This window comes from Ammospiza caudacuta, chromosome 29 (assembly GCF_027887145.1).
Source record: "Ammospiza caudacuta isolate bAmmCau1 chromosome 29, bAmmCau1.pri, whole genome shotgun sequence".
Lineage (NCBI taxonomy): Eukaryota > Metazoa > Chordata > Aves > Passeriformes > Passerellidae > Ammospiza > Ammospiza caudacuta.
In genome coordinates, this window is record NC_080621.1 from 820,915 (window position 1) to 847,557 (window position 26,643).

At 57.4% G+C, this 26,643-nt stretch overlaps 3 protein-coding genes across 5 annotated transcripts in view; 2 read left to right on the forward strand and 1 right to left on the reverse strand.

Moving 5' to 3' along the window:
* The window catches only part of DNMT1 (DNA methyltransferase 1), a 50,649-nt gene extending 43,112 nt beyond the window's left edge, over positions 1–7,537 (forward strand). Inside the window, exons 30-34 of the mRNA XM_058821362.1 lie at positions 1,302–1,497; positions 4,250–4,413; positions 5,308–5,424; positions 6,626–6,716; positions 7,467–7,537. Coding sequence (XP_058677345.1) covers positions 1,302–1,497; positions 4,250–4,413; positions 5,308–5,424; positions 6,626–6,716; positions 7,467–7,537 — 639 coding nt within the window. The remainder of the gene's footprint in view (positions 1–1,301; positions 1,498–4,249; positions 4,414–5,307; positions 5,425–6,625; positions 6,717–7,466) is intronic.
* A 1,109-nt stretch (positions 7,538–8,646) lies between these two features.
* On the forward strand, positions 8,647–22,951 carry EIF3G (eukaryotic translation initiation factor 3 subunit G). 2 transcript variants are annotated; one of them, XM_058821407.1, is made up of 11 exons: positions 8,647–8,730; positions 9,922–9,971; positions 10,821–10,913; positions 11,515–11,603; positions 13,516–13,575; positions 16,465–16,569; positions 18,562–18,751; positions 20,666–20,773; positions 21,740–21,876; positions 21,975–22,081; positions 22,833–22,951. In XM_058821407.1, exons 1-11 carry the CDS (start codon positions 8,711–8,713, stop codon positions 22,846–22,848), a joined length of 975 nt encoding a protein of 324 aa, XP_058677390.1. In that variant the 5' UTR covers positions 8,647–8,710; the 3' UTR covers positions 22,849–22,951. The 2 variants fall into 2 exon arrangements, with proteins under 2 accessions (XP_058677390.1, XP_058677391.1); XM_058821408.1 differs by lacking the exon at positions 10,821–10,913 and having other exon boundaries at positions 8,674–8,730.
* Positions 22,952–23,294: 343 nt separating this feature from the next.
* The window catches only part of PPAN (peter pan homolog), a 30,959-nt gene continuing 27,610 nt past the window's right edge, over positions 23,295–26,643 (reverse strand). For both annotated transcript variants that reach the window (XM_058821430.1, XM_058821429.1), the window contains exons 10-12: positions 26,029–26,158; positions 25,071–25,279; positions 23,295–23,987 (exon numbers count right to left, since the gene is read on the reverse strand). In XM_058821430.1, coding sequence (XP_058677413.1) covers positions 23,575–23,987; positions 25,071–25,279; positions 26,029–26,158 — 752 coding nt within the window. In that variant the 3' untranslated portion in view covers positions 23,295–23,574. The remainder of the gene's footprint in view (positions 23,988–25,070; positions 25,280–26,028; positions 26,159–26,643) is intronic.

A 26,643-nucleotide genomic window follows, 5' to 3' on the forward strand; every position in this document is an offset into this window, starting at 1 on the left:
CACACTGATGTCCAGCATACCCCAATGGTGCCCAACGTCCCCCAGTGGTGTCCAACCGTGCCCATTGATGCCCAACATCCTCCAATGGTGTCCAACATCCTCCAATGGTGTCCAACGTCCCCCAGTGGTGTCCAACATCCTCCAATGGTGTCCAACGTCCCCCAGTGGTGTCCAACATCCTCCAATGGTGTCCAACCTTGCCCATTGATGCCCAACATCCTCCATTGGTGCCCAACATCCCCCAATGGTGTCCAACATCCCCCAATGGTGTCCAACATCCTCCAATGGTGCCCAACATCCCCCATGATCTCCAACATTCCCCATTGGTGCCCAACATCCCCCATGATCTCCAACATTCCCCATTGGTGCCCAACATCCCCCAATGGTGCCCAACATCCCCCATGATCTCCAACATCCCCCATTGGTGCCCAACATCCCCCAATGGTGCCCAACATCCCCCATGATCTCCAACATCCCCCAATGGTGCCCAACATCCCCCAATGGTGCCCAACATCCCCCATTGGTGCCCAACATCCCCCATGATCTCCAACATCCCCCAATGGTGCCCAACATCCCCCAATGGTGCCCAACATCCCCCAATGGTGCCCAACATCCCCCATGATCTCCAACATTCCCCATTGGTGCCCAACATCCCCCATGATCTCCAACATCCCCCATTGGTGCCCAACATCCCCCATGATCTCCAACATTCCCCATTGGTGCCCAACATCCCCCAATGGTGCCCAACATCCCCCATTGGTGCCCAACATCCCCCATGATCTCCAACATTCCCCATTGGTGCCCAACATCCCCCATGATCTCCAACATCCCCCATTGGTGCCCAACATCCCCCATGATCTCCAACATTCCCCATTGGTGCCCAACATCCCCCAATGGTGCCCAACATCCCCCATGATCTCCAACATCCCCCAATGGTGTCCAACATCCCCCAATGGTGCCCAACATCCCCCAATGGTGCCCAACATCCCCCATTGGTGCCCAACATCCCCCATGATCTCCAACATTCCCCATTGGTGCCCAACATCCCCCAATGGTGCCCAACATCCCCCATTGGTGCCCAACATCCCCCATGATCTCCAACATCCCCCATTGGTGCCCAACATCCCCCATGATCTCCAACATTCCCCATTGGTGCCCAACATTCCCCATTGGTGCCCAACATCCCCCATGATCTCCAACATCCCCCACGGTGCCCAACACCCCCCAACGTCCCCCCCGCTGCCCCCCCGTGGTGCCCCACGGTGCCCGCGGTGACGCCGCCGCCGCGGTGGCCTCGGCAGGACATGAGCGCGCTGGTGGCGGCGCGGATGCGGCACATCCCGCTGGCGCCCGGCTCCGACTGGCGGGACCTGCCCAACATCGAGGTGCGGCTCTCGGACGGCACCAGCACCAGGAAGCTGCGCTACACCCACCACGAGCGCAAGAACGGCCGCAGCAGCTCCGGCGCCCTGCGCGGCGTCTGCTCCTGCGCCGAAGGTGCGTGGTGGGACTCCGTAAGCACGTCCTCACCTGGGCTGGACGTGTGTGTTCCCCCAAATTTTGGGGTTTTTTGGTTGGTGGTGGTGTCCGATGTCCGACTCTTGAAGGTTCCCAATGGTCGTCATTGTCCCAGCCCTTGGGTGGGCTTGGTGGCGGTGACCAGGTCTGCTCCTGCGCCGAAGGTGCGTGGTGGGACTCCATAAGCACGTCCTCACCTGGGCTAGACGTGTGTGTTCCCCCACATTTTGGGGGTTTTTGGTTGGTGGTGGTGTCCGATGTCCAACTCTTGAAGGTTCTCAATGGTCATTGGCCCAACGGTTGGGTGGGCTTGGTGGTGGTGTCCAGTGTCCAACTCTTGAAGGTTCCCAATGGTCATCGTTGTCCCAGTAGTTGGGTGGGGTTGGTCATGGTGACCAATGTCCAACCCTTGAAGGTTCCCAATGGTCGTCATTGTCCCAGCCCTTGGGTGGGCTTGGTGGCGGTGACCAGGTCTGCTCCTGCGCCAAAGGTGCGTGGTGGGACTCCGTAAGCACGTCCTCACCTGGGCTGGGCTGGACGCGTCTTTTTCCCCCAAATTTTGGGTTTTTTTGGTTGGTGGTGGTGACCGATGTCCAACTCTTGAAGGTTCCCAATGGTCATTGGCCCAACCGTTGGGTGGGGTTGGTGGTGGTGTCCAGTGGTCACCGTTGGCCCAGTGGTTGAGTTTGATGGTCTCCAGTGGCCACCATGTCTCAATGGTTGGGTTTGGTGGTCTCCAGTGCCCACCACGCCCCAACCCTTGGTGGTTCCCCATGCTGAAGGTTCTCCATGGTTGGGTTTGATGGTCTCCAATGGCCGGTTGGGTCTGATGGTCTCCAGTGGCCACCATGTCTCAATGGTTGGGTTTGGTGGTCTCCAGTGGCCACCATGTCCCAATGGTTGGGTTTGGTGGTCTCCAGTGGCCACCATGTCCCAATGGTTGGGTTTGGTGGTCTCCAGTGGCCACCATGTCCCAATGGTTGGGTTTGATGGTCTCCAGTGACCACCACATCCCAACCCTTGGTGGTTCCCCATGATGGCTGACCATGGCTGACCACGGTTGGGTTTGGTGTCCCCAGGGAAGCCGTGCGACCCGGCCAACCGGCAGTTGGGTTTGATGGTCTCCAATGACCACCATGTCCCAATGGTTGGGTTTGGTGGTCTCAAATGACCACCATGTCCCAACCCTTGGTGGTTCCCCATGCTGAAGGTTCTCCATGGTTGGGTTTGATGGTCTCCAATGGCCGGTTGGGTTTGGTGGTCTCCAGTGGCCACCATGTCCCAATGGCTGGGTTTGATGGTCTCCAGTGGCCACCACGCCCCAACCCTTGGTGGTTCCCCATGCTGGTTCTCCATGGCTGACCACGGTTGGGTTTGGTGTCCCCAGGGAAGCCGTGCGACCCGGCCGACCGGCAGTTGGGTTTGATGGTCTCCAATGACCACCATGTCCCAATGGTTGGGTTTGATGGTCTCCAGTGGCCACCACGCCCCAACCCTTGGTGGTTCCCCATGCTGAAGGTTCTCCATGGTTGGGTTTGATGGTCTCCAATGGCCGGTTGGGTTTGATGGTCTCCAATGACCACCATGTCCCAATGGCTGGGTTTGGTGGTCTCAAATGACCACCATGTCCCAACCCTTGGTGGTTCCCCATGCTGAAGGTTCTCCATGGTTGGGTTTGATGGTCTCCAATGGCCGGTTGGGTTTGATGGTCTCCAGTGGCCACCATGTCCCAATGGCTGGGTTTGGTGGTCTCCAATGACCACCACGCCCCAACCCTTGGTGGTTCCCCATGCTGGTTCTCCATGGCTGACCACGGTTGGGTTTGGTGTCCCCAGGGAAGCTGTGCGACCCGGCCGACCAGCAGTTGGGTTTGATGGTCTCCAATGACCACCATGTCCCAATGGTTGGGTTTGATGGTCTCCAGTGGCCACCACGCCCCAACCCTTGGTGGTTCCCCATGCTGAAGGTTCTCCATGGTTGGGTTTGATGGTCTCCAATGGCCGGTTGGGTTTGATGGTCTCCAATGACCACCATGTCCCAATGGCTGGGTTTGGTGGTCTCAAATGACCACCATGTCCCAACCCTTGGTGGTTCCCCATGCTGAAGGTTCTCCATGGTTGGGTTTGATGGTCTCCAATGGCCGGTTGGGTTTGATGGTCTCCAGTGGCCACCATGTCCCAATGGCTGGGTTTGGTGGTCTCCAATGACCACCACGCCCCAACCCTTGGTGGTTCCCCATGCTGGTTCTCCATGGCTGACCACGGTTGGGTTTGGTGTCCCCAGGGAAGCTGTGCGACCCGGCCGACCAGCAGTTGGGTTTGATGGTCTCCAATGACCACCATGTCCCAATGGTTGGGTTTGATGGTCTCCAGTGGCCACCACGCCCCAACCCTTGGTGGTTCCCCATGCTGAAGGTTCTCCATGGTTGGGTTTGATGGTCTCCAATGGCCGGTTGGGTTTGATGGTCTCCAATGACCACCATGTCCCAATGGCTGGGTTTGGTGGTCTCAAATGACCACCATGTCCCAACCCTTGGTGGTTCCCCATGCTGAAGGTTCTCCATGGTTGGGTTTGATGGTCTCCAATGGCCGGTTGGGTTTGATGGTCTCCAGTGGCCACCATGTCCCAATGGCTGGGTTTGGTGGTCTCCAATGACCACCACGCCCCAACCCTTGGTGGTTCCCCATGCTGGTTCTCCATGGCTGACCACGGTTGGGTTTGGTGTCCCCAGGGAAGCCGTGCGACCCGGCCGACCGGCAGTTCAACACGCTCATCCCGTGGTGCCTCCCGCACACCGGCAACCGCCACAACCACTGGGCCGGGCTCTACGGGCGCCTCGAGTGGGACGGCTTCTTCAGCACCACCGTCACCAACCCCGAGCCCATGGGCAAGCAGGTGGGGACACCGCGCCCGGTGCGGCCGCGTGGGCGTCGCCGGCCCAGAACTCGGGTGGCGTTGGTGGTGCTGTCCATGGGTGGGGTTGGTGGTGCTGTCCATGGGTGGGGTTGGTGGTGCTGTCCATGGGTGGGGTTGGTGGTGGTGTCCATGGGTGGGGTTGGTGGTGGTGTCCATGGGTGGGGTTGGTGGTGCTGTCCATGGGTGGGGTTGGTGCTGCTGTCCATGGGTGGGGTTGGTGGTGGTGTCCATGGGTGGCGTTGGTGGTGCTGTCCATGGTGGCGTTGGTGGTGCTGTCCATGGGTGGGGTTGGTGGTGCTGTCCATGGGTGGCGTTGGTGGTGCTGTCCATGGTCATCGCTGGCCCAGAACTCGGGTGGGGTTGGCGGGTGTGACGTTCTCTGGTGTCCCCACATTGGGTCTGACGTTCTCTGGTTGGATCTGATGTTCTCTGGTGTCACCACGTTGGCTCTGACATTCTCTGGTGGTCACCATGGTGGATGTGATGGTCTCTCGTGGTCACCACGTTGGATGTGACATTCTCTGGTGTCCGCACGTTGGCTCTGAAATTCTCTGGTGTCCCCACGTTGGGTGTGACGTTCTCTGGTGGTCACCATGGTGGGTGTGACGTTCTCTGGTGGTCACCACGTTTGGGTGTGACGTTCCCTGGTTGGCTCTGACGTTCTCTGGTGGTCACCATGGTGGGTGTGACGTTCTCTGGTGTCTCCACGTTGGGTGTGACATTCTCTGGTGGTCACCATGGTGGGTGTGACGTTCTCTGGTGTCCCCACGTTTGGGTGTGACGTTCTCTGGTTGGCTCTGACGCTCTCTGGTGGTCCCCACGTTGTCTCTGACGTCCCCCGGGTGTCCCTGACGCTCTCCGGGTTCCGCGCAGGGCCGGGTGCTGCACCCCGAGCAGCACCGCGTGGTCAGCGTGCGGGAGTGCGCGCGCTCCCAGGGCTTCCCCGACACCTTCCGGCTCTTCGGCAACATCCTGGACAAGCACCGGCAGGTGGGGCCGTGCCCGTGTCCCCCTGTGCCCGTGTCCCCCTGTGCCCGTGTCCCCCTGTGCCCCTGTCCCTGTGTCCCCCTGTGCCCGTGTCCTCCTGTCCCCCTGTGCCCCTGTGCCCGTGTCCCCCTGTGCCCGTGTCCTCCTGTCCCCCTGTCCCCCTGTCCCTGTGTCCCCCTGTGCCCGTGTCCTCCTGTCCTTTGGTCCCCTTGTCCTCTTGTCCCTTTGTCCCCATTGTCCTCTTGTCCCCTTGTCCTCTTGTCCCTTTGTCCCCATTGTGCCTTTCTCCCGTTGTCCCCTTGTCCATTGTCCCTGTGTCCTCTTGTCCCTTTGTCCCCTTGTCCATTTGTCCATTATCCTCTTGTCCCCATTGTCCATTGTCCCTTTGTCCTCTTGTCCCTTTGTCCCTTTGTCCCATGGTCCTCTTGTCCTCTTGTCCCTTTGTCCCCGTTGCCTGTTGTCCCCTTGTCCATTGTCCCCTTGTCCCTTTGTCCCCATTGTGCCTTTGTCCCGTTGTCCCCTTGTCCATCGTCCCGTTGTCCCTGTGTCCTTTTGTCCGTTGTCCCCGTGTCCCCCTGTCCCCCTGTCCCCCTGTCTGTCTGTCCGTCTGTGCCCAGGTCGGTAACGCCGTGCCCCCTCCCCTGTCCCCTGTCTGTCCCCGTGTCTGTCCGTCTGTCCGCAGGTGGGTAACGCGGTGCCCCCTCCCCTGTCCCATGTCTGTCCCCTGTCTGTCCCCGTGTCTGTCCCCGTGTCCGTCCGTCTGTCCGCAGGTCGGCAGCGCCGTGCCCCCTCCCCTGGCCAAGGCTGTCTGTCTGTCTGTCTGTCTGTCCCTTGTCTGTCTGTGTGTCCCATGTCCGTCCGTCCGTCTGTCCCCAGGTCGGTAACGCGGTGCCCCCTGTCCCCTGTCTGTCCCCCTGTCTGTCTGTCCCATGTCTGTCCCCATGTCCGTCCGTCTGTCCCCCCGCGTGTCGGTAACGCCGTGCCCCCTGTCCCCTGTCTGTCCCCACGTCCGTCCGTCTGTCCCCACGTCCGTCCGTCTGTCCCCCCACAGGTGGGTAACACCGTGCCCCCTGTCCCCCTGTCTGTCCCCCTGTCTGTCCGTCTGTCTGTCCCCCCGCAGGTGGGTAACGCCGTGCCCCCTGTCCCCCTGTCTGTCCCATGTCCGTCCGTCTGTCCCCACGTCCGTCCGTCTGTCCCCCCGCAGGTGGGCAACGCGGTGCCCCCTCCCCTGGCCAAGGCCATCGGGCTGGAGATCAAGGCCTGCGCTGCGGCCAAGCTGCGCCAGGACACGGCCGGTGAGTGACCCCCACGGTGTCCCCAAGTGTCCCCACAGTGTCCCCACAGTGTCCCCAAGTGTTCCCACGGTGTCCCTGTGCTGTCCCCGCAGTGTCCCCACAGTGTCCCCACAGTATGCCCGAGGTGTCCCCTACGGTGGTGTCACCACGGTGTCCCCACGGTGTCCCCACGGTGTCCCCGCAGTGTCCCCACAGTGTCCCCAAGTGTTCCCACGGTGTCCCCACGGTGTCCCCACGGTGTCCCCAAGTGTCCCCACAGTGTCCCCAAGTGTCCCCACGGTGTCCCTGTGCTGTCCCCGCAGTGTCCCCACAGTGTCCCCACAGTATGCCCGAGGTGTCCCCTACGGTGGTGTCACCACGGTGTCCCCAGGGTGTCCCCAGGGTGTCCCCGCTGTCCCCTCCCTGTCACCGCCCCCGTTGTCCCACAGGTCCCTGCAGTGCCCTCTCAGTGTCCCCTCCCTGTCACAGCCATTGTCCCCTCGCTGTCCCCTCACTGTCCCCATTGTCCCACAGGTCCCCTCCCTGTCCCCATCCCCTTGTCCCTGTAGATCCTCACAGTGTCCCCTCCCTGTCACAGCCATTGTCCCCGCAGGTCCCCTCGCTGTCCCCTCAGTGTCCCCGCAGGTCCCCTCACTGTCCCCTCAGTGTCCCCACTGTCCCCGCAGTGCCCCATGGTGTCCCCTCCCTGTCACAGCCATTGTCCCCGCAGGTCCCCTCGCTGTCCCCTCAGTGTCCCCGCTGTCCCCGCAGGTCCGGTGCCCGCTGTCGCCGCTGTCGCCGCTGTCCCGGTCCCGGTCCCGTCCCCGTCCGGCGCCGCCTGAGGCGGGAGCGGGGCCGGGGGTGGGGCCGGGGCTGCCCCGAGGCTGCTGCGCCTTCGCCTTTTTTGCCTTTTTTGCCTTTTTTGCCTTTTTAAAATTTTATTTTCTTTTTTATTCTCCTTTTTTCCCCTCTTTTTCTTTTTTTTTTTTTTCCCTTTTTTTTTCTTTTTTTTTTTTTAATCATTTTTCCTCTTTTCCTTCTTTTATTTCCCCTTTTTCTTTCTTTCTCCTTCCCCCCAGCTTTTTCTCCTTTTCCTTCTTTTATTTCACCATTTTTTCTTTTTTTCCTCCTCTTTTTTCTTTTATTTCCCCCCTTTTTCCCCTTTTCCTTCTTTTATTTCCCTTCTCCCCCTTTTTTATTTTTCCCCCTTTTCCCCTTCCCCCTTTTTTCTGCTTTTCCCTCTTTATTTTTCTTTCTTTTATCTTTTTCCCCCTTCTTTATATCCCTTGCTTTCCCTTCCCCCTTTTTCCTCTTCTATTTCCCCCCTTTTTTCTTATTCCCCCATTTTTTCTTTTCTTTCCCCCTTTTTCTTCTTTTTTCCTCTTTTTTTTATGCTTTTCCCTCTTTTTCTTCTCTTTTTTTCTCTTTTCCCCCTCATTTTATATATTCCCCTTCTTTACATCCCTTCCTTCCCCCCCCTTTTTCCTCTTTTAACCCCTTATTTTCCCCTTTCATTCTTCAATTTCCCCTCTTCTTTTTCCTCTCTCTGCATTTTTCTGTCTTTTCTCCATCTTTTCAAAACCTTTTTGATTTCACCACTTCCCCTTTTGTTTGTTTTATAATTTTTTTTTAATTCCCCTCCCTTCACGCTCTCTGTGCTGCTCCAACCTCCCCTCAGGGCCCGGCCCCTCTCCCCCATTTTTATCGCATTGTACCCAACCCCCCCCGCGGCCGCTTTGTACAAGGTGCAACTCGATACTTTATGTAGTTTTTATATGTTGTAATATTTCTTCAAATAAATCGCGCCTATAAGTTATAAACAATTAAAACCAAATTCTCCGCGCCGCGCTACGAGTAGGCCGCAATCCCCCATGGCGGCGTTGCTTAGCAACCGCTTCCCGCCATGCCCCGCGCGGGGGCGCTTCCCGCCTTTCCCCCGCCGGAAGTGACGCCCGCGGACCGGAAGTGGCGGGCGGCCTTTCCGTGGTGGCGGCGTGAGGGCGGCGGAGGCGGCGATGCCGACCGGGGACTACGAGTGAGGGCGGGAGCGGGACCGGGAGCGGGCACCGGGGTGGAAACCGGGAGCGGGAACCGGGATTGGGGCCGGGAACCGGGATTGAGGCTGCAGTGGGGTTTTGAGGTGGATCGGGAACGGCGGCGGCGGCATCGGGCCTGTGGCTGTGTGAGGGGAACGGGAACCGGGAACGGGATCGGGAACCGGGACCGGGGATGGGAACCGGGATTGGGGCCGGGATGGGGCTTTGAGGTGGCTCGGGAGCGGCGGCGGCGGCGGCATCGGGCCTGTGGCCGTGTGAGGGGAACGGGAACCGGGGCCGGGCTTGGGATCGGGAACCGGGACCGGGGATGGGAACCGGGAGCGGGGATGGGAACTGGGATCGGGAACCGGGACCGGGGATGGGAACTGGGAGCGGGATCAGGATCGGGAACCGGGACCGGGGATGGGAACCGGGAGCGGGGATGGGAACTGGGATCGGGAACCGGGACCGGGGATGGGAACTGGGAGCGGGATCGGGAACCGGAAACGGGACTGGGACTGGGAACCGGGTTGGGATCAAGAACCGGGATCGGGGCCCGGTTTTGAGGCCTGGTCGGGCCCGGTTCGGGGTCCCGGTCTGTCCCGGTTCAGGGTCCCGCTCTGTCCCGGTTCAGGGTCCCGGTCTGTCCCGGTCTGTCCCGGTTCGGGGTCCCGGTCTGTCCCGGTTCGGGGTCCCGCTCTGTCCCGCTCTGTCCCGGGGGGTTCGGGCGGGGCCGGGGCTGTGAGGGGAAGGGGGGGGAGGGACAGGAGGGCACAGGGGGACCCTGGGGGTGGCACAGGGACAGGAGGGTGGCACAGGAGGGCACAGGGACACCTGGGGGTGGCACAGGTGACACCTGGGGGTGGCACGGGAGGGGACAGGGACACCTGGGGGTGGCACAGGAGGGCACAGGGACACCTGGGGGTGGCACAGGGACAGGAGGGTGGCACAGGAGGGCACAGGGACACCTGGGGGTGGCACGGGTGACACCTGGGCGTGGCACAGGGACACCTGGGCGTGGCACAGGAGGGCACAGGGACACCTGGGCGTGGCACAGGAGGGCACAGGGACACCTGGGGGTGGCACAGGAGGGGACAGGGACCCTGAGGGTGGCACAGGAGGGCACAGGTAACACCTGGGGGTGGCACAGGCTGGCACAGGTGTCACCCGAGGCCGTTGTGTCCCCACAGCTCCAAGCCCAGCTGGGCTGACCAGGTGGAGGAGGAGGGAGGAGAGGATGGTGAGTGACAGCGGGCACACCTGGGGTGGCACCGGGCACACCTGGCACACCTGGCACACCGAGGACGCCTGGGGGTGGCACCGGGGACACCTGGCACACCAATCAGGGGTGCCATCTGTGGCATCTGTCACACCGGTGGTACCTGTTGGGGGTGGCACCTGGGACACCTGTCAGGGATGGCACCTGCGGTACCTGGCGCACCTGGGACACCTGTGGGACCTGGCATTGGTGCCACCCGTCACACCTGTGGCACCTGTCAGGGGTGGCACCTGCGGTACCTGGCGCACCTGGGACACCTGTGGGACCTGGCATTGGTGTCACACCTGGCATTGGTGCCACCCGTCACACCTGTGGTACCTGTCAGGGGTGGCACCTGTCACACCTATGGCACCTGTCACTCCTGTCACACCTGGCATTGGTGTCACACCTGTTGTAGCTGTCATTGGTGCCACCTGTCATTGGTGCCACACCTGTGGTACCTGTCACACCTGCCATTGGTGTCACACCTGTCACACTGGGTCACCTGTGCCCAGGTGAGCTGTACCTGAGCCCAGGTGTGTCCGTCTGTCCGTCCCAGACAAGGTGAGGTTCCCTGAGCCCAGGTGAGGTTACCTGAGCCCAGGTGTGTCCGTCTGTCCGTCCCAGACAAGGTGAGGTTATCTGAGCCCAGGTGAGGTTACCTGAGCCCAGGTGTGTCCGTCTGTCCGTCCCAGACAAGGTGAGGTTCCCTGAGCCCAGGTGAGGTTACCTGAGCCCAGGTGTGTCCGTCTGTCCGTCCCAGACAAGGTGAGGTTCCCTGAGCCCAGGTGAGGTTACCTGAGCCCAGGTGTGTCCGTCTGTCCGTCCCAGACAAGGTGATCACCTCGGAGCTGCTCAAGGACCTGCCCCTGCCCGGCGTCCTGGGAGGCCCCAACAGCGCCGAGGCCGAACTGCTGAGGGGAGGTGAGGGGGGGGAGGGGACACCTGGGGACACCTGGGGACACCTGGGGACAGGGACACACCTGGGGACAATGACACACCTGGGGACAATGACACACCTGGGGACAGCTGGGGACACACCTGGGGACAGCTGGGGACAGGGACACACCTGGGACACACCTGGGGACACCTGGGGGACACCTGGGACACACCTGGGGACAGCTGGGGGACAGTGACACACCTGGGGACAGCTGGGACACCTGGAGAGGGCATTGACACAGCTGGGGACACACCTGGGGAGGGGAGTGACACACCTGGGGACACCTGAGGGGACACATGGGGACAGCTGGGGACACATCTGACACACCTGGGGGATGAGTGACACACCTGGGGACAGGTAGGGGGACACCTGTGTCCCACCCGTGTCTCACCTGTCCCCACCTGTGTCACACCTGTGTCACACCCGTGTCTCACCTGTGTCCCACCCGTGTCTCACCTGTCCCCACCCGTGTCTCACCTGTGTCACACCCGTGTCTCACCTGTGTCACACCCGTGTCTCACCTGTGTCCCACCCGTGTCTCACCTGTCCCCACCCGTGTCACACCTGTGTGTCACCTGTCCCCAGGTCCCCTCCCCCCCCCCAAGGAGGTCGTCAATGGCAACATCAAAACGGTCACCGAGTACCGCGAGGAGGAGGACGGGCGCAAGGTCAAGGTGGGCACGGGGGGCACAGGTGGGCACCTGACCCCCGAAATTGGCACCTGAGCCCCAAAATTGGCACCTGAGCCCCAAAACTGGCACCTCCGGACCCCAAAATTGGCACCTCTGGACCCCAAAATTGGCTCCTAAGGGGCTCAGGTGCTCCAGGTGACTCAAAATTGGCACCTGAGCCCCAAAATTGGCACCTGAGCCCCAAAATTGGCACCTGAGCCTCAAATTTGGTACCTCAGGACCCCAAAATTGGCACCTCAGGACACCAAATTTGGCACCTGAGCCCCAAAATTGGCACCTGAGCCTCAAGTTTGGCACCTCAGGACCCCAAAATTGGCACCTCAGGACCCCAAAATTGGCACCTCTGGACCCCAAATTTGGCTCCTAAGGGGCTCAGGTGCTCCAGGTGACTCAAAATTGGCACCTGAGCCCCAAAACTGGCACCTCTGGACCCCAAAATTGGCACTTCTGGACCCCAAAATTGGCACCCGAGCCCCAAAATTGGCACCTCAGGACCCCAAAATTGGCACCTGAGCCCCAAAACTGGCACCTCAGGACCCCAAAATTGGCACTTCTGGACCCCAAAATTGGCACCTGAACCCCAAAATTGGCTCCTAAGGGGCTCAGGTGCTCCAGGTGACTCAAAATTGGCACCTGAGCCCCAAAATTGGCACCTGAGCCTCAAATTTGGTACCTCAGGACCCCAAAATTGGCACCTCAGGACACCAAATTTGGCACCTGAGCCCCAAAATTGGCACCTGAGCCTCAAGTTTGGCACCTCAGGACCCCAAAATTGGCACCTCTGGACCCCAAAATTGGCACCTGAACCCCAAAATTGGCACCTCTGGACCCCAAATTTGGCTCCTAAGGGGCTCAGGTGCTCCAGGTGACTCAAAATTGGCACCTGAGCCCCAAAACTGGCACCTCTGGACCCCAAAATTGGCACCTGAGCCCCAAAATTGGCACCTCAGGACCCCAAAATTGGCACCTGAACCCCAAAACTGGCACCTCAGGACCCCAAAATTGGCACTTCTGGACCCCAAATTTGGCACCTGAACACCAAAATTGGCACCTGAATCCCAAATCTGGCACCTCTGAACCCCAAATTTGGCACCTGAGCCCCAAAATTTGGCTTTTTAGGGATTCAGGTGCTCCAGGAATTCCCAAATTTGTCACCTGTGGACCCCAAATTTGGGGATTTTTGGGGCTTCAGATCCTCCAGAAATTCCCAAATTTTGGGACTTTTGGGATCAGATGCTCCAGAAATTCCCAAATTTTGGGATCAGACGCTCCAGGAATTCCCAAATTTTGGACTTTTGGGATCAGGTGCTCCAGGAATTCCCAAATTTGGGGATTTTTTGGGATCAGATGCTCCAGGAATTCCCAAATTTGGGATTTTTTGGGATCAGATCCTCCAGGAATTCTCAAATTTGGGATTTTTGGGATCAGATGCTCCAGTAATTGCCAAATTTTGGGACCAGGTGCTCCAGAAATTCCCAAATTTGGGATTTTTGGGATCAGATGCTCCAGGAATTCCCAAATTTTGTGATTTTTGGGATCAGGTGCTCCAGTAATTGCCAAATTTTGGGACCAGGTGCTCCAGAAATTCCCAAATTGGGGATTTTTGGGATCAGATCCTCCAGGAATTCTCAAATTTGGGATTTTTGGGGCTTCAGATCCTCCAGGAATTCCCAAATTTTGGGATTTTTGGGATCAGATGCTCCAGGAATTCCCAAATTTTGGGATTAGATGCTCCAGAAATTCCCAAATTTGGGATTTTTGGGGCTTCAGATCCTCCAGGAATTCCCAAATTTTGGGATTTTTGGACTCAGATCCTCCAGGAATTCCCAAATTTGGGGATTTTTGGGGTTTTTTGGGGTTTTCCAGCCTCATTCCCGCGTTTTCCCCGTCCCAGATCATCCGAACGTTCCGGATCGAGACCCGCAAAGCCTCCAAGGCCGTGGCCCGGCGCAAGGTGGGAGAAAATGGGGGAAAAATGGGGGAAAAACGGGATTAAAATGGGAAAAAACGCGGAAAAAATGGGGGAAAAACGGGATTAAAATGTGGGGGAAAACGGGGAAAAAATGGGGGAAAAACAGGATTAAAATGGGGAAAAACGGGGAAAAAATGGGGGAAAAACGGGATTAAAATGGGGAAAAACGGGGAAAAAATGGGGGGAAAAATGGGATTTGGAATGGAAAAAATGGGATTTGGAATGGAAAAAATGGGATTTGGAATGGAAAAAATGGGATTTGGAATGGAAAAAATGGGATTAATGTGGTGTTAAAATGGGAAAAACGGGGTTAAGGTGGGATAAAAACGGGCCTAAAATGGGATTGAGAATAGGGAAAATGGGATTGGGAGTGGGGAGAGTTGGATTAAAATGGGATAAAATGGGATTGGGACTGAAAAAAATGGGATTGGGAATGGGGAAAAGGGGATTAAAATGGGATAAAATGGGATTAAAGTGGGAAAACGTGGGATTGAAATGGTGTTGGGAATGGGGAAAATGGGGAAAATGGGGAAAATGGGAATGGGGAAAATGGGATAAAAATGGGGAAAATGGGAATGGGAAAAATGAGGAGAATGGGAAATGGGATTAAAATGGGGAAAATGGGAATGGGAATGGGATAAAAATGGGGAAAATGGGAATGGGAAAAATGGGGAAAATGGGAATGGGAAATGGGATTAAAATGGGGAAAATGGGATAAAAATGGGGAAAATGGGAATGGGAAATGGGATTAAAATGGGGAAAATGGGAATGGGAAAAATGGAATTTGCTTGGGAATGGGAAAAAATGGGATTTACCTGGGAATGCGATCTACCTGGGAAAATGGGATTGGGAAAAATGGGATTTACCTGGGAAAAATGGGATTGGGAATGGGAAAAAATGGGATTTAGCTGGGAAAAGGAAAAATGGGATTTAGCTGGGAAAAATGGGATTGGGAATGGGAAAATAGGATTTACTTGGGAATGGGATTGGGAAAAATGGGATTGAGCTGGGAAAGGGAAATGGGATTTACCTGGGAAAAATGGGATTGGGAATGGGAAAAATGGGATTTACCTGGGAGTGGGATCGGGAAAATGGGATTTACCTGGGAAAAGGAAAAATGGGATTTAGCTTGGAAAAATGGGATTGGGAATGGGAAAACAGGAATTACTTGGGAATAGGAAAAATGGGATTTACCTGTGAAAATGGGATTGGGGAAAAGGGGATTTATCTGGGGATGGGAAATGGGATTTACCTGGGAAAAATGGGATTGGGAATGGGAAAAATGGGATTTACCTGGGAGTGGGATCGGGAAAATGGGATTTACCTGGGAATAAGAAAAATGGGATTTAGCTTGGAAAAATGGGATTGGGAATGGGAAAATAGGATTTACTTGGGAATGGAAAAATGGGATTTAGCTGGGAATGGAATTGGGAAAAATGGGAATGGGAAAAATGGGATTTACCTGGGAAAATGGGATTGGGGAAAATGGGATTTACCTGGGGATGAGAAATGGGATTTACCTGGGAAAAATGGGATTGGGAATGGGAAAAATGGGATTTACCTGGGAATGGGATTGGGAAAAATGGGATTGAGCTGGGAATGGGAAATGGGATTTACCTGGGAAAAACCAGATTGGGAATAGGAAAAATGGGATTTACCTGGGAATGGGAAAAATGGGATTTACTTGGGACTGGGAAAAATGGGATTTAGCTTGGAAAAATGGGATTGGGAATGGGAAAAATGGGATTTACCTGGGAATAGGAAAAATGGGATTTACCTGTGAAAATGGGATTGGGGAAAAGGGGATTTATCTGGGGATGGGAAATGGGATTTACCTGGGAAAAATGGGATTGGGAATGGGAAAAATGGGATTTAGCTGGGAATGGGAAAAATGGGATTTAGCTTGGAAAAATGGGATTGGGAATGGGAAAAATGGGATTGAGCTGGGAATGGGAAAAATGGGATTGAGCTGGGAGTGGGATCGGAAAAATGGGATTTACCTGGGAATAAGAAAAATGGGATTGGGAATGGGAAAAATGGGATTGGGAATGGGAAAATAGGATTTACTTGGGAATGGGAAAAATGGGATTTAGCTGGGAATGGAATTGGGAAAAATGGGAATGGGAAAAATGAGATTTACCTGGGAAAATGGGATTGGGGAAAATGGGATTTACCTGGGGATGAGAAATGGGATTTACCTGGGAAAAATGGGATTGGGAATGGGAAAAATGGGATTTAGCTGGGAATGGGAAAAATGGGATTTACTTGGGACTGGGAAAAATGGGATTTAGCTTGGAAAAATGGGATTGGGAATGGGAAAAATGGGATTTACTTGGGAATGGGAAATGGGATTTACCTGGGGATGGGAAAAATGGGATTTACCTGTGAAAATGAGATTGGGGAAAAGGGGATTTATCTGGGGATGGGAAATTGGATTTACCTGGGAAAAATGGGATTGGGAATGGGAAAAATGGGATTTACCTGGGGATGGGAAATGGGATTTACCTGTGAAAATGGGATTGGGAAAAATGGGATTTACCCGGGAGGGGGAAACGGAATTGGGGTGTTCCCACCAGAACGAGGCTGGAATCCCGAATTTCCCGGGATTTTCAAGAATTCCCCATTTTCCCCCCAATCCCGAATTTCCCGGGATTTTCAAGAATTCCCCATTTTCCCCCCAATCCCGAATTTCCCGGGATTTTCAAGAATTCCCCATTTTCCCCCCAATCCCGAATTTCCCGGGATTTTCAAGAATTCCCCATTTTCCCCCCAATCCCGAATTTCCCGGGATTTTCAAGAATTCCCCATTTTCCCCCCAATCCCGAATTTCCCGGGATTTTCAAGAATTCCCCATTTTCCCCCCAATCCCAGAACTGGAAGAAATTTGGGAATTCCGAGTTCGACGCCCCCGGGCCCAACGTGGCCACGACGACCGTGAGCGACGACGTCTTCATGACCTTCATCACCAGCAAGGAGGTACGGGCACGCCCGGGCACACGCGGGCACCAGGAACCCGCCCAGGGGTGCCCCAAAAATGTCCCCAGGTGTGCGCCAGAAAGTGTCCCCAGGTGTGCCCCAAAAATGTCCCCAGGGGTGCCCCAGAAAGTGTCCCCAGGTGTGCCCAAGGGTGCCCCAAAAATGTGTCCAGGTGTGCCCCAAAAGTGTCCCCAGGTGTGCCCAAGTGTGCCCCAAAAAAGTGTCCTCAGGTGTGCCCAGGTGTGCCCCGAAAGTGTCCCCAGGTGTGCCCCAAAAGTGTCCCCAGGTGTGCCCCAAAAAGTGTCCTCAGGGGTGCCCCAGGAATGTCCTCAGGTGTGCCCCAAAAGTGTCCCCAGGTGTGCCCAAGGGTGCCCCAAAAACGTGCCCAGGTGTGCCCCAAAAGTGTCCTCAGGTGTGCTCAGGTGTGCCCCGAAAGTGTCCCCAGGGGTGCCCCAGAAAGTGTTCCCAGGTGTGCCCAAGGGTGCCCCAAAAATGTGTCCAGGTGTGCCCCAAAAGTGTCCCCAGGTGTGCCCAAGTGTGCCCCAAAAAGTGTTCTCAGGTGTGCCCAGGTGTGCCCCAAAAAGTGTCCTCAGGTGTGCCCAGGTGTGCCCCGAAAGTGTCCCCAGGTGTGCCCCAAAAAGTGTCCTCAGATGTGCCAAGGTGTGCCCCAGAAATGTCCCCAGGTGTGCCCCAAAAATGTGCCCAGGTGTGCCCCAAAACGTGTGCCCAGAGGTGCCCATGCAGAACGTAAATTGTGAGAAGGAGAAGCCCAGGAACATCTCTAGGTGTGCCCCCATAACCACGTGCGTCTCTGGGTGGTCATCAGAAAGCTCCAGGTTGCTCCAGGTGTCCATAGCTGTCCCCAGATCTGCTCAGGTGTCCCCAGGTGCGCTCAGGTGTCCCCACCTGTCCCTTTGCAGGACCTGAACTGCCAGCAGGAGCAGGAGAACCCCAGGAACATCTCTAGGTGTGCCCCATAACCACGTGTGCCTCTAGGTGTCCACAACTGTCCCCAGGTTGCTCCAGGTGTCCATAGGTGTCCCCAGGTGTCCATAGCTGTCCCCAGGTGCGCTCAGGTGTCCCCACCTGTCCCTCTGCAGGACCTGAACTGCCAGCAGGAGGAGGAGAACCCCATGAACATCTCTAGGTGTGCCCCATAACCACGTGTGTCTCTAGGTGTCCATAGCTGTCCCCAGGTTTCTCCAGGTTTCTCCAGGTGTCCATAGGTGTCCCCAGGTGTCCATAGCTGTCCCCAGGTGCACTCAGGTGTCCCCACCTGTCCCTCTCCAGGACCTGAACTGCCAGCAGGAGGAGGAGAACCCCAGGAACATCTCTAGGTGTGCCCCATAACCACGTGTGTCTCTAGGTGTCCACAACTGTCCCCAGGTTGCTCCAGGTGTCCATAGGTGTCCCCAGGTGTCCATAGGTGTCCCCAGGTGCGCTCAGGTGTCCCCACCTGTCCCTCTGCAGGACCTGAACTGCCAGGAGGAGCAGGAGAACCCCAGGAACATCTCTAGGTGTTCCCCATAACCACGTGTGTCTCTAGGTGTCCACAACTGTCCCCAGGTTTCTCCAGGTGTCCATAGGTGTCCCCAGGTGTCCATAGGTGTCCCCAGGTGCGCTCAGGTGTCCCCACCTGTCCCTCTGCAGGACCTGAACTGCCAGGAGGAGGAGGAGAACCCCAGGAACATCTCTAGGTGTTCCCCATAACCACGTGTGTCTCTAGGTGTCCACAACTGTCCCCAGGTTTCTCCAGGTGTCCATAGGTGTCCCCAGGTGTCCATAGGTGTCCCCAGGTGCGCTCAGGTGTCCCCACCTGTCCCTCTGCAGGACCTGAACTGCCAGGAGGAGGAGGAGAACCCCAGGAACATCTCTAGGTGTGCCCCATAACCACGTGTGTCACCAGCTGTGTCCCTAGGTGTCCATAGCTGTCCCCAGGTGTCCATAGGTGTCCCCAGGTGCGCTCAGGTGTCCCCACCTGTCCCTCTGCAGGACCTGAACTGCCAGGAGGAGGAGGACCCCATGAACAAGCTCAAGGGCCAGAAGATCGTCTCGTGCCGCATCTGCAAGGGCGACCACTGGACCACGCGCTGCCCCTACAAGGACACGCTGGGGCCCATGCAGAAGGAGCTGGCCGAGCAGCTGGGGCTGTCCACGGGCGAGAAGGAGAAGCTGCCCGGAGGTGGGACCCCAAAATTTGGTTCTTTTGGGTTTTTTTGGGGAATTTTGGGGATTTTCCCCCCATTTTTCCCATTTTTTGTGCGGTTGTGGTGGCCCCAAGGTCACCATGGTGGCCCCGTTGTGGTGGCCCCATGTAGGATCTGCTGGGGTTCTCCACGGTGGAAAAGGAGAAGCTCCCAGGAGGTGGGACCCCAAAATTTGGTTCTTTTGGGTTTTTTGGGGAATTTTGGGGATTTTTCCCTCATTTTTCCCATTTTTTCATGGTTACGTAGCCCCCAAGGTCACTGTGGTGGCCCCGTTGTGGTGGCCCCACGCAGAAGGATCTGCTGGGGTTCTCCATGGTGGAAAAGGAGAAGCTGCCCAGAGGTGGGACCCCAAAATTTGGTTCTTTTGGGTTTTTTTGGGGAATTTTGGGGATTTTTCCCTCATTTTTGTGGGGTTGTGGTGGCCCCAAGGTCACCGTGGTGGCCCCATGGTGGTGGCCCCATGTAGGATCTGCTGGGGCTGTCCACGGTGGAAAAGGAGAAGCTCCCTGAAGGTGGGACCCCAAAATTTGGTTCTTTTGGGTTTTTTTGGGGAATTTTGGGGATTTTTCCCTCATTTTTGTAGGGTTGTGGTGGCCCCAAGGTCACCATGGTGGCCCCATGGTGGTGGCCCCATGTAGGATCTGCTGGGGCTGTCCACGGTGGAAAAGGAGAAGCTGCCCAGAGGTGGGACCCCAAAATTTGGTTCTTTTGGGTTTTTTTGGGGAATTTTGGGGATTTTTCCCTCATTTTTGTAGGGTTGTGGTGGCCCCAAGGTCACCATGGTGGCCCCGTTGTGGTGGCCCCATGTAGGATCTGCTGGGGCTGTCCACGGTGGAAAAGGAGAAGCTGCCCAGAGGTGGGACCCCAAAATTTGGTTCTTTTGGGTTTTTTTGGTGAATTTTGGGGATTTTTCCCATTTTTTCATGGTTACGTAGCCCCCAAGGTCACTGTGGTGGCCCCGTTGTGGTGGCCCCACGCAGAAGGATCTGCTGGGGCTCTCCACGGTGGAAAAGGAGAAGCTCCCAGGAGGTGGGACCCCAAATCTTGGTTCTTTGGGGAATTTTGGGGATTTTTCCCATTTTTGTGGGGTTGTGGTGGCCCCAAGGTCACCGTGGTGGCCCCGTTGTGGTGGCCCCGTGCAGAAGGAGCTGCTGGGGCTGTCCTGCACCTGTCCCACCTGTCCCACACCTGTGTCTCACCCGTGTCACACCTGTCCCTCACCTGTCCCACCTGTGTCCCACCTGTGTCACACCTGTGTCACACCTGTCCCCTCACCTGTGTCCCACCCGTTTCACACCCGTGTCCCACCTGTGTCACACCTGTGTGCCACCTGTGTCACACCCGTGTCACACCTGTGTGCCACCTGTGTCTCACCTGTCACACCTGTCCCCTCACCCGTGTCACTCCTGTGTCTCACACCTGTTCCCACCTGTGTCACACCCGTGTCCCACCTGTGTCACACCTGTCCCCACCTGTGTCACTCCCGTGTCTCACACCTGTCCCACCTCTCCCCACCTGTGTCCCACCCGTGTCACACCTGTCCCCACCTGTGTCCCACCCGTGTCACTCCTGTGTCACACCTGTCCCCACCTGTGTCCCACCCGTGTCTCACACCTGTCCCACCTCTCCCCACCTGTGTCCCACCCGTGTCACACCTGTCCCCACCTGTGTCCCACCTGTGTCACTCCTGTGTCTCACACCTGTCCCCACCCGTGTCCCACCCGTGTCACACCCGTGTCACACCTGTCCCCACCTGTGTCCCACCCGTGTCCCACCCGTGTCACTCCCGTGTCTCACACCTGTCCCCCACCCGTGTCCCACCCGTGTCCCACCCGTGTCCCACCCGTGTCCCACCCGTGTCCCACCTGTCCCACCTGTCCCCCCTGCAGAGCCCGAGCCCGTGGCCGCCCAGGTGAGCAAGACGGGCAAGTACGTCCCGCCCAGCCTGAGGGACGGCGCCAGCCGGCGCGGGGAGTCCATGCAGCCCAACCGCAGAGGTGAGGGCACCTGGCACACCTGGGCACACCTGGGCACACCTGGGGGCACCTGGGGAGGGTTAAAAACATACCTGGGCACACCTGGGCACAGCTGAGGGACGGTGCCAGCCGCCGTGGGGCATCCATGCAGCCCAACCGCAGAGGTGAGGGCACCTGGCACACCTGGGCGCACCTGGGGAGGGTAACAACACACCTGGGGAGGGTTAAAAACACACCTGGGCACACCTGGGCACAGCTGGGGAGGGTAACAACACACCTGGGGAGGGTTAAAAACACACCTGGGCACACCTGGGCACAGCTGAGGGACGGCGCCAGCCACCGTGGGGCATCCATGCAGCCCAACCGCAGAGGTGAGGGCACCTGGCACACCTGGGCACACCTGGGGGCACCTGGGGAGGGTTAAAAAGACACCTGGGCACACCTGGGCACACCTGGGTGGCTTTTGGGGACACCTGGGACACACCTGGGGATAACTCGGTCCCACCTGGGGGGCTCTGGGGACACCTTGGACACACCTGGGGGGCTCTGGGGCTACCTGGGGGTACCCGGGTGGTTTTTGGGGACACCTGGGGACACGCCTGGGGACACCTGGGACACACCTGGGACACACCTGGATGGCTTTTGGGGACACCTGGGGAGCTCTGGGGACACCTGGGACACGCCTGGGGATACCTGGGGACACCTGGGACACACCTGGGGAGCTCTGGGGACACACCTGGGACACACCTGGATGGCTTTTGGGGACACCTGGGGATACCTGGGGACACCTGGGACACGCCTGGGGACACCTGGGGACACCTGGGACACACCTGGGGAGCTCTGGGGACACCTGGGACACACCTGGGCATAAGTTGGTCACACCTGGAGAGCTCTGGGGACACCTGGGACACACCTGGGTGGTTTTTGGGGACACCTGGGGGTACAGCCCCCACCCCCGTGGGTCTCACCTGTGTCACCCGTGGGCAGCCGACGACAACGCCACCATCCGCGTCACCAACCTGTCGGAGGACACGCGCGAGACCGACCTGCAGGAGCTGTTCCGCCCCTTCGGCTCCATCTCGCGCATTTACCTGGCCAAGGACAAGACCACGGGCCAGTCCAAGGTGGGCGCGGGCACGGGGGGCGCCCGGGCGTGCCCAGGTGTGCCCGGGTGTGCCCGGGTGTGCCCGGGTGTGCGCGCTGAGCCGGGTGTGTCCCGCAGGGCTTCGCCTTCATCAGCTTCCACCGGCGCGAGGACGCGGCCAGAGCCATCGCGGGCGTGTCCGGCTTCGGCTACGACCACCTGATCCTCAACGTGGAGTGGGCAAAGTGGGTACACCTGGCACACACCTGGGCACACACCTGGGCACACACCTGGGGGGGTTACACTCACCTGATCCTCAACGTGGAGTGGGCAAAGTGGGTACACCTGGGCACACACCTGGGCACACACCTGGGGGGGTTACACTCACCTGATCCTCAACGTGGAGTGGGCAAAGTGGGTACACCTGGCACACCTGGGCACACACCTGGGCACACACCTGGGCACACCTGGGTACAGCTGGGCACACCTGGGCATACCTGGGCACACCTGGGCACACCTGGGCACACACCTGGGGGGGTTACACTCACCTGATCCTCAACGTGGGGTGGGCAAAGTGGGTGCGCCTGGGCACACACCTGGGCACACACCTGGGCACAGCTGGGTACACACCTGGGGGGTCACACCCACCTGATCCTCAACGTGGGGTGGGAAATGTGGGTACACCTGGGCACACCTGGGGGCACCTGGGCACACACCTGGGCATTTATCTGGGGGGGTTACACTCACCTGATCCTCAACGTGGAGTGGGCAAAGTGGGCACAGCTGGGCACACCTGGGCACAGCTGGGGACACCTGGCACATGTGGGGCACACCTAAATAACACCTGGGCACACTTGGGACACACCTGGGCATTCACCTGATACACCTGGGCACACCTGGGCACACCTGGCACATACCCAGGCACACCTGGGCACACCTGGGCACACACCTGGGCACACCTGGGCATCTCTCAGCTCTCCCTTCTCGTCCCTGCAGGCCCTCCACCAACTGAGCCGCCCCAGTGGGTCCCAGTTCGTCCCAGTTCGTCCCAGTTCAATAAAGCTCTGGGTTCTGGCACCACCCCTGGCCCAGGAGTTTTGGGGGGAAAAAATGGGATTTTGGAAAAAAAATGGGCATTTTTAAATTTTGGAGGGCAAAAATGAGAATTTTGGAAGGGAAATGGGAATTTCGGGGTAGAAAAATGGGAATTTGGGGTAGAAAAATGGGAGTTTTGGGATGGGGAAAACGGGAGTTTGAGGGGAGAAAAATGGGAATTTTGGGGCGGAAGGATGGGAAATGGGAGGTGGGGGGAAACTGGAATTTTGGGTGGGAAATTCGGAGTTTTTGGGGGGCAAAAATGGGAATTTTGGGGTAGAAAAATGGGATTTGGGGTAGAAAAGCGAAATTTTTCCTGGAAAAGAAAAACAAAAGAGCCACACAAGTTCTTGGGGTGGATCCAACTTTATTTCTGCTTTTTTCCACTTTTTTGGGGGGGTTTTGTCCCATTTTTGTGGGATTTTTTTTTTCCCCACATTTTTTGGGGTTTTCCTTTTGTTGTTTTCCCCCCATTTTTTGGGGTGATTTCCCCTGGATTTGGGGGACCACGGGAGGGGGGAACTTTGGGGGATCCCAAAATTCCCCTTGAGGACCCCAAACTTTTCCTGGAAGATCCCAAAATTCCCTTGGGCCCCAAAATCCATCCCGAAGACCCCAAAAATTCCCAAATTTTTTCCCCCCTTCAATTTTTCCTTTTCCGGGCCCGTCCTGGCCGAGGGAAATTTGGGATTTTTTGGGGGCTCAGGAGTTTCCCACGGCGGGATTTGGGATTTTTGGGGTGTCCTGGGTGGGATTTGGGATTTTTGGGGTGTCCTGGGTGGGATTTGGAGGTTCCAGGTTGGGATTTTGGGGTTTCCTGTTGGGATTTTGGGGTGCCACGACGAAATTTGGCATTTCCAGGATGGGATTTTGGGGTTCCTGGTGTGAATTTTCGGGATCCAGGTGTGGATTTTGGTGTTCCTGAGTGGGATTTGGGGGTTCCAGGATGGGATTTTGGGGTTCCAGGATGGGATTTTGGGCTCCTCTTCCGTCGTTTCGGGGCTCGGGGCGCGGCCGAGCGGCTTCGCTTCCTCTTGGAGCTGCCGGGGAACAAATCTGGGGGGAAAACAGGGGAAAATGGGAATTTAGAGGGGAAAAAATGGGATTTTGGGGGAAAAAATGGGATTTTGGGGAAAAATATGGGATTTGGGGGGGAAAGAATTGGGATTTGGGGAGAAAAAATGGAATTTCGGGATGGAAAATTGGGGTTTAGGAGAACAAAAATGGGATTTGAGTTTAAAAAAAAATTGGGATTTAGAGGGAAAAAAGGGGTTTGGGGAGGAAAACAAAGGAATTTAAGGATAAAATCTTGTTGGGATTTGGGGGGAAATGTTGGGATTTGGGGTGGCCCCGGAAGTGTCAGAGCGTTTACTTTGATCCCAAATCACGGAAATTCAGGAATTTTGGCCTCATCAGCCACTTCCGGGGAGGGAAAACCCCAAAATCACCTGAAATCCCCCAAATTTTCCTTTATCCTCCCCAGACTCACCAGGAACACCCCAAAATTTCCTTTTCATTTCCCCCCAAACTCATCTGGAAACCCCAAAATTCACCTGAAACGCCCCAAAACTGTCCTTGACCCACCCCAGATTCAACTGAAAACCCCAAAATTTCCTTTTCTTCCCCCCAAAAGTCACCTGAAAACCCCAAACCTCACCTGGAACACCCCAAAATTCACCTGAGTCTCCCCTAAATTCACCTGAAACCTCCCCAAATCTCACCTGGAACACCCCAAAACTCACCTGGACCCCCCACACCTCACCTGGAACACCCCAAAATTTCCTTTTCTCCCCACCAAACCCCACCTGGAACACCCAAACCTCACCTGGAGCCCCCAAACCTCACCTGGAACACCCCAAAATCCACCTGGAGCCCCCAAACCTCACCTGGAACACCCCAAAATCCACCTGAAAACACCAAACCGCACCTGGATCCCCCAAACCTCACCTGGATCCCCCACACCTCACCTGGACACCCCAAACCTCACCTGGAGCCCCCAAACCTCACCTGGAACACCCCAAACCTCACCTGGAGCCTCCAAACCTCACCTGGAACACCCCAAAATCCACCTGGAGCCCCCAAACCTCACCTGGACACCCCAAACCCCACCTGGAGCCCCCAAATCCCCCCCACTCTCACCTGCGTCCGGCTCCTCCCCCAGCTCCTCTCTGTAATATTCGGCCTCGTCCTCGTCCGACGCCTCGGCCTCACCTGGCCCAGGTGCGCCGGGGTCCTCGACGTCGCTGTCACCCCCAGGGCCACCTGCGGTGTCACCTGTGCTGGTGGCACCTGTGGGGACACCTGGGGGGACACCTGGGGCCCGGCCCATCCCGGCCAGGCTGCGCTCCCTGCGAGAGACGGGGACAGGTGAGGGGACAATGGACAGGTGGGGACAGGGACACCTGGGGGAGCCTCACCTGTGTCACCCTCCTGTCCTCACCTGTGTCACCTGATCCTCACCTGTGTCACCCTCCTCACCTGGGAGGACCCTGCCACCCTCACCTGTGTCTCAGTGTCACCTGTCCCTGTCCCTTCACCTGTCCCTGTCTCACCTGTGCTGTTCCCTGTCCCTGTCCCCTCACCTGTCCCTGTCCCTGCCTCACCTGTGCCAGTCCCACCTGTCCTTGTCCCCTTACCTGTCCCCTATGTCTCTCCTATACCTGTCACCCACCTCTCACCTGTCCCTATCATACCTGTCCCTGTCCTGTCCCTGTCTCACCTGTGCCATTCTCACCTGTCCCTGTCCCTGTCCCCATCTCACCTGTCTGTGTCTCACCTGTCCGTGTCTCACCTGTCCCTGTCCCTGTCCGTGTCCCACCTGTCCCCATCTCACCTGTCCCCGTCCCTGTCCGTGTCTCACCTGTCCATGTCCCACCTGTCCGTGTCCCACCTGTCCCCATCTCACCTGTCCCTGTCCCTGTCCGTGTCCCACCTGTCTGTGTCCCACCTGTCCCCATCTCACCTGTCCGTGTCCCACCTGTCCCTGTCCCTGTCCCTGTCTCACCTGTCCCTGTCCGTGTCCCACCTGTCCCCATCTCACCTGTCCGTGTCCCACCTGTCCCTGTCCCTGTCCGTGTCTCACCTGTCCGTGTCTCACCTGTGCTGTTCCCTCTGTTTCCGTTTCCTCTCCAGGTTCTGCTCCTGCAGCCGCCGCCGCTCCGCCCTCACCTGGAGGCGCCGCTCGCGCCAGGCCTGGAGCTCGCGGAGCTCCTGCTCGCCCTTGGGGGCTGCAGGTAAATGAGATACACCTGGGTTACACCTGGGTTACACCGGGGTTACACCTGAGATACACCTGGGTTACACCTGGGGTTACACCGGGGTTACACCTGGGGTACACCTCAGTTACACCTGGGGTACACCTGGGTTACACCTGGGTTACACTGGGGATACACCTGGGATACACCTGGGTTACACCTGGGTACACCTGAGATACCCACAGATACCTGAGATACACCTGAGCACAGCCTGGAGCTCGCGGAGCTCCTGCTCACCCTTGGGGGCTGCAGGTGACGGAAATACACCGGGGTTACACCGGGGTTACACCTGGGGTACACCTCAGTTACACCTGGGGTACACCTGGGTTACACCGGGGTTACACCTGGGGTACACCTCAGTTACACCTGGGGTACACCTGGGTTACACCTGGGTTACACTGGGGATACACCTGGGATACACCTGGGTTACACCTGGGTACACCTGGGTTACACTTGGG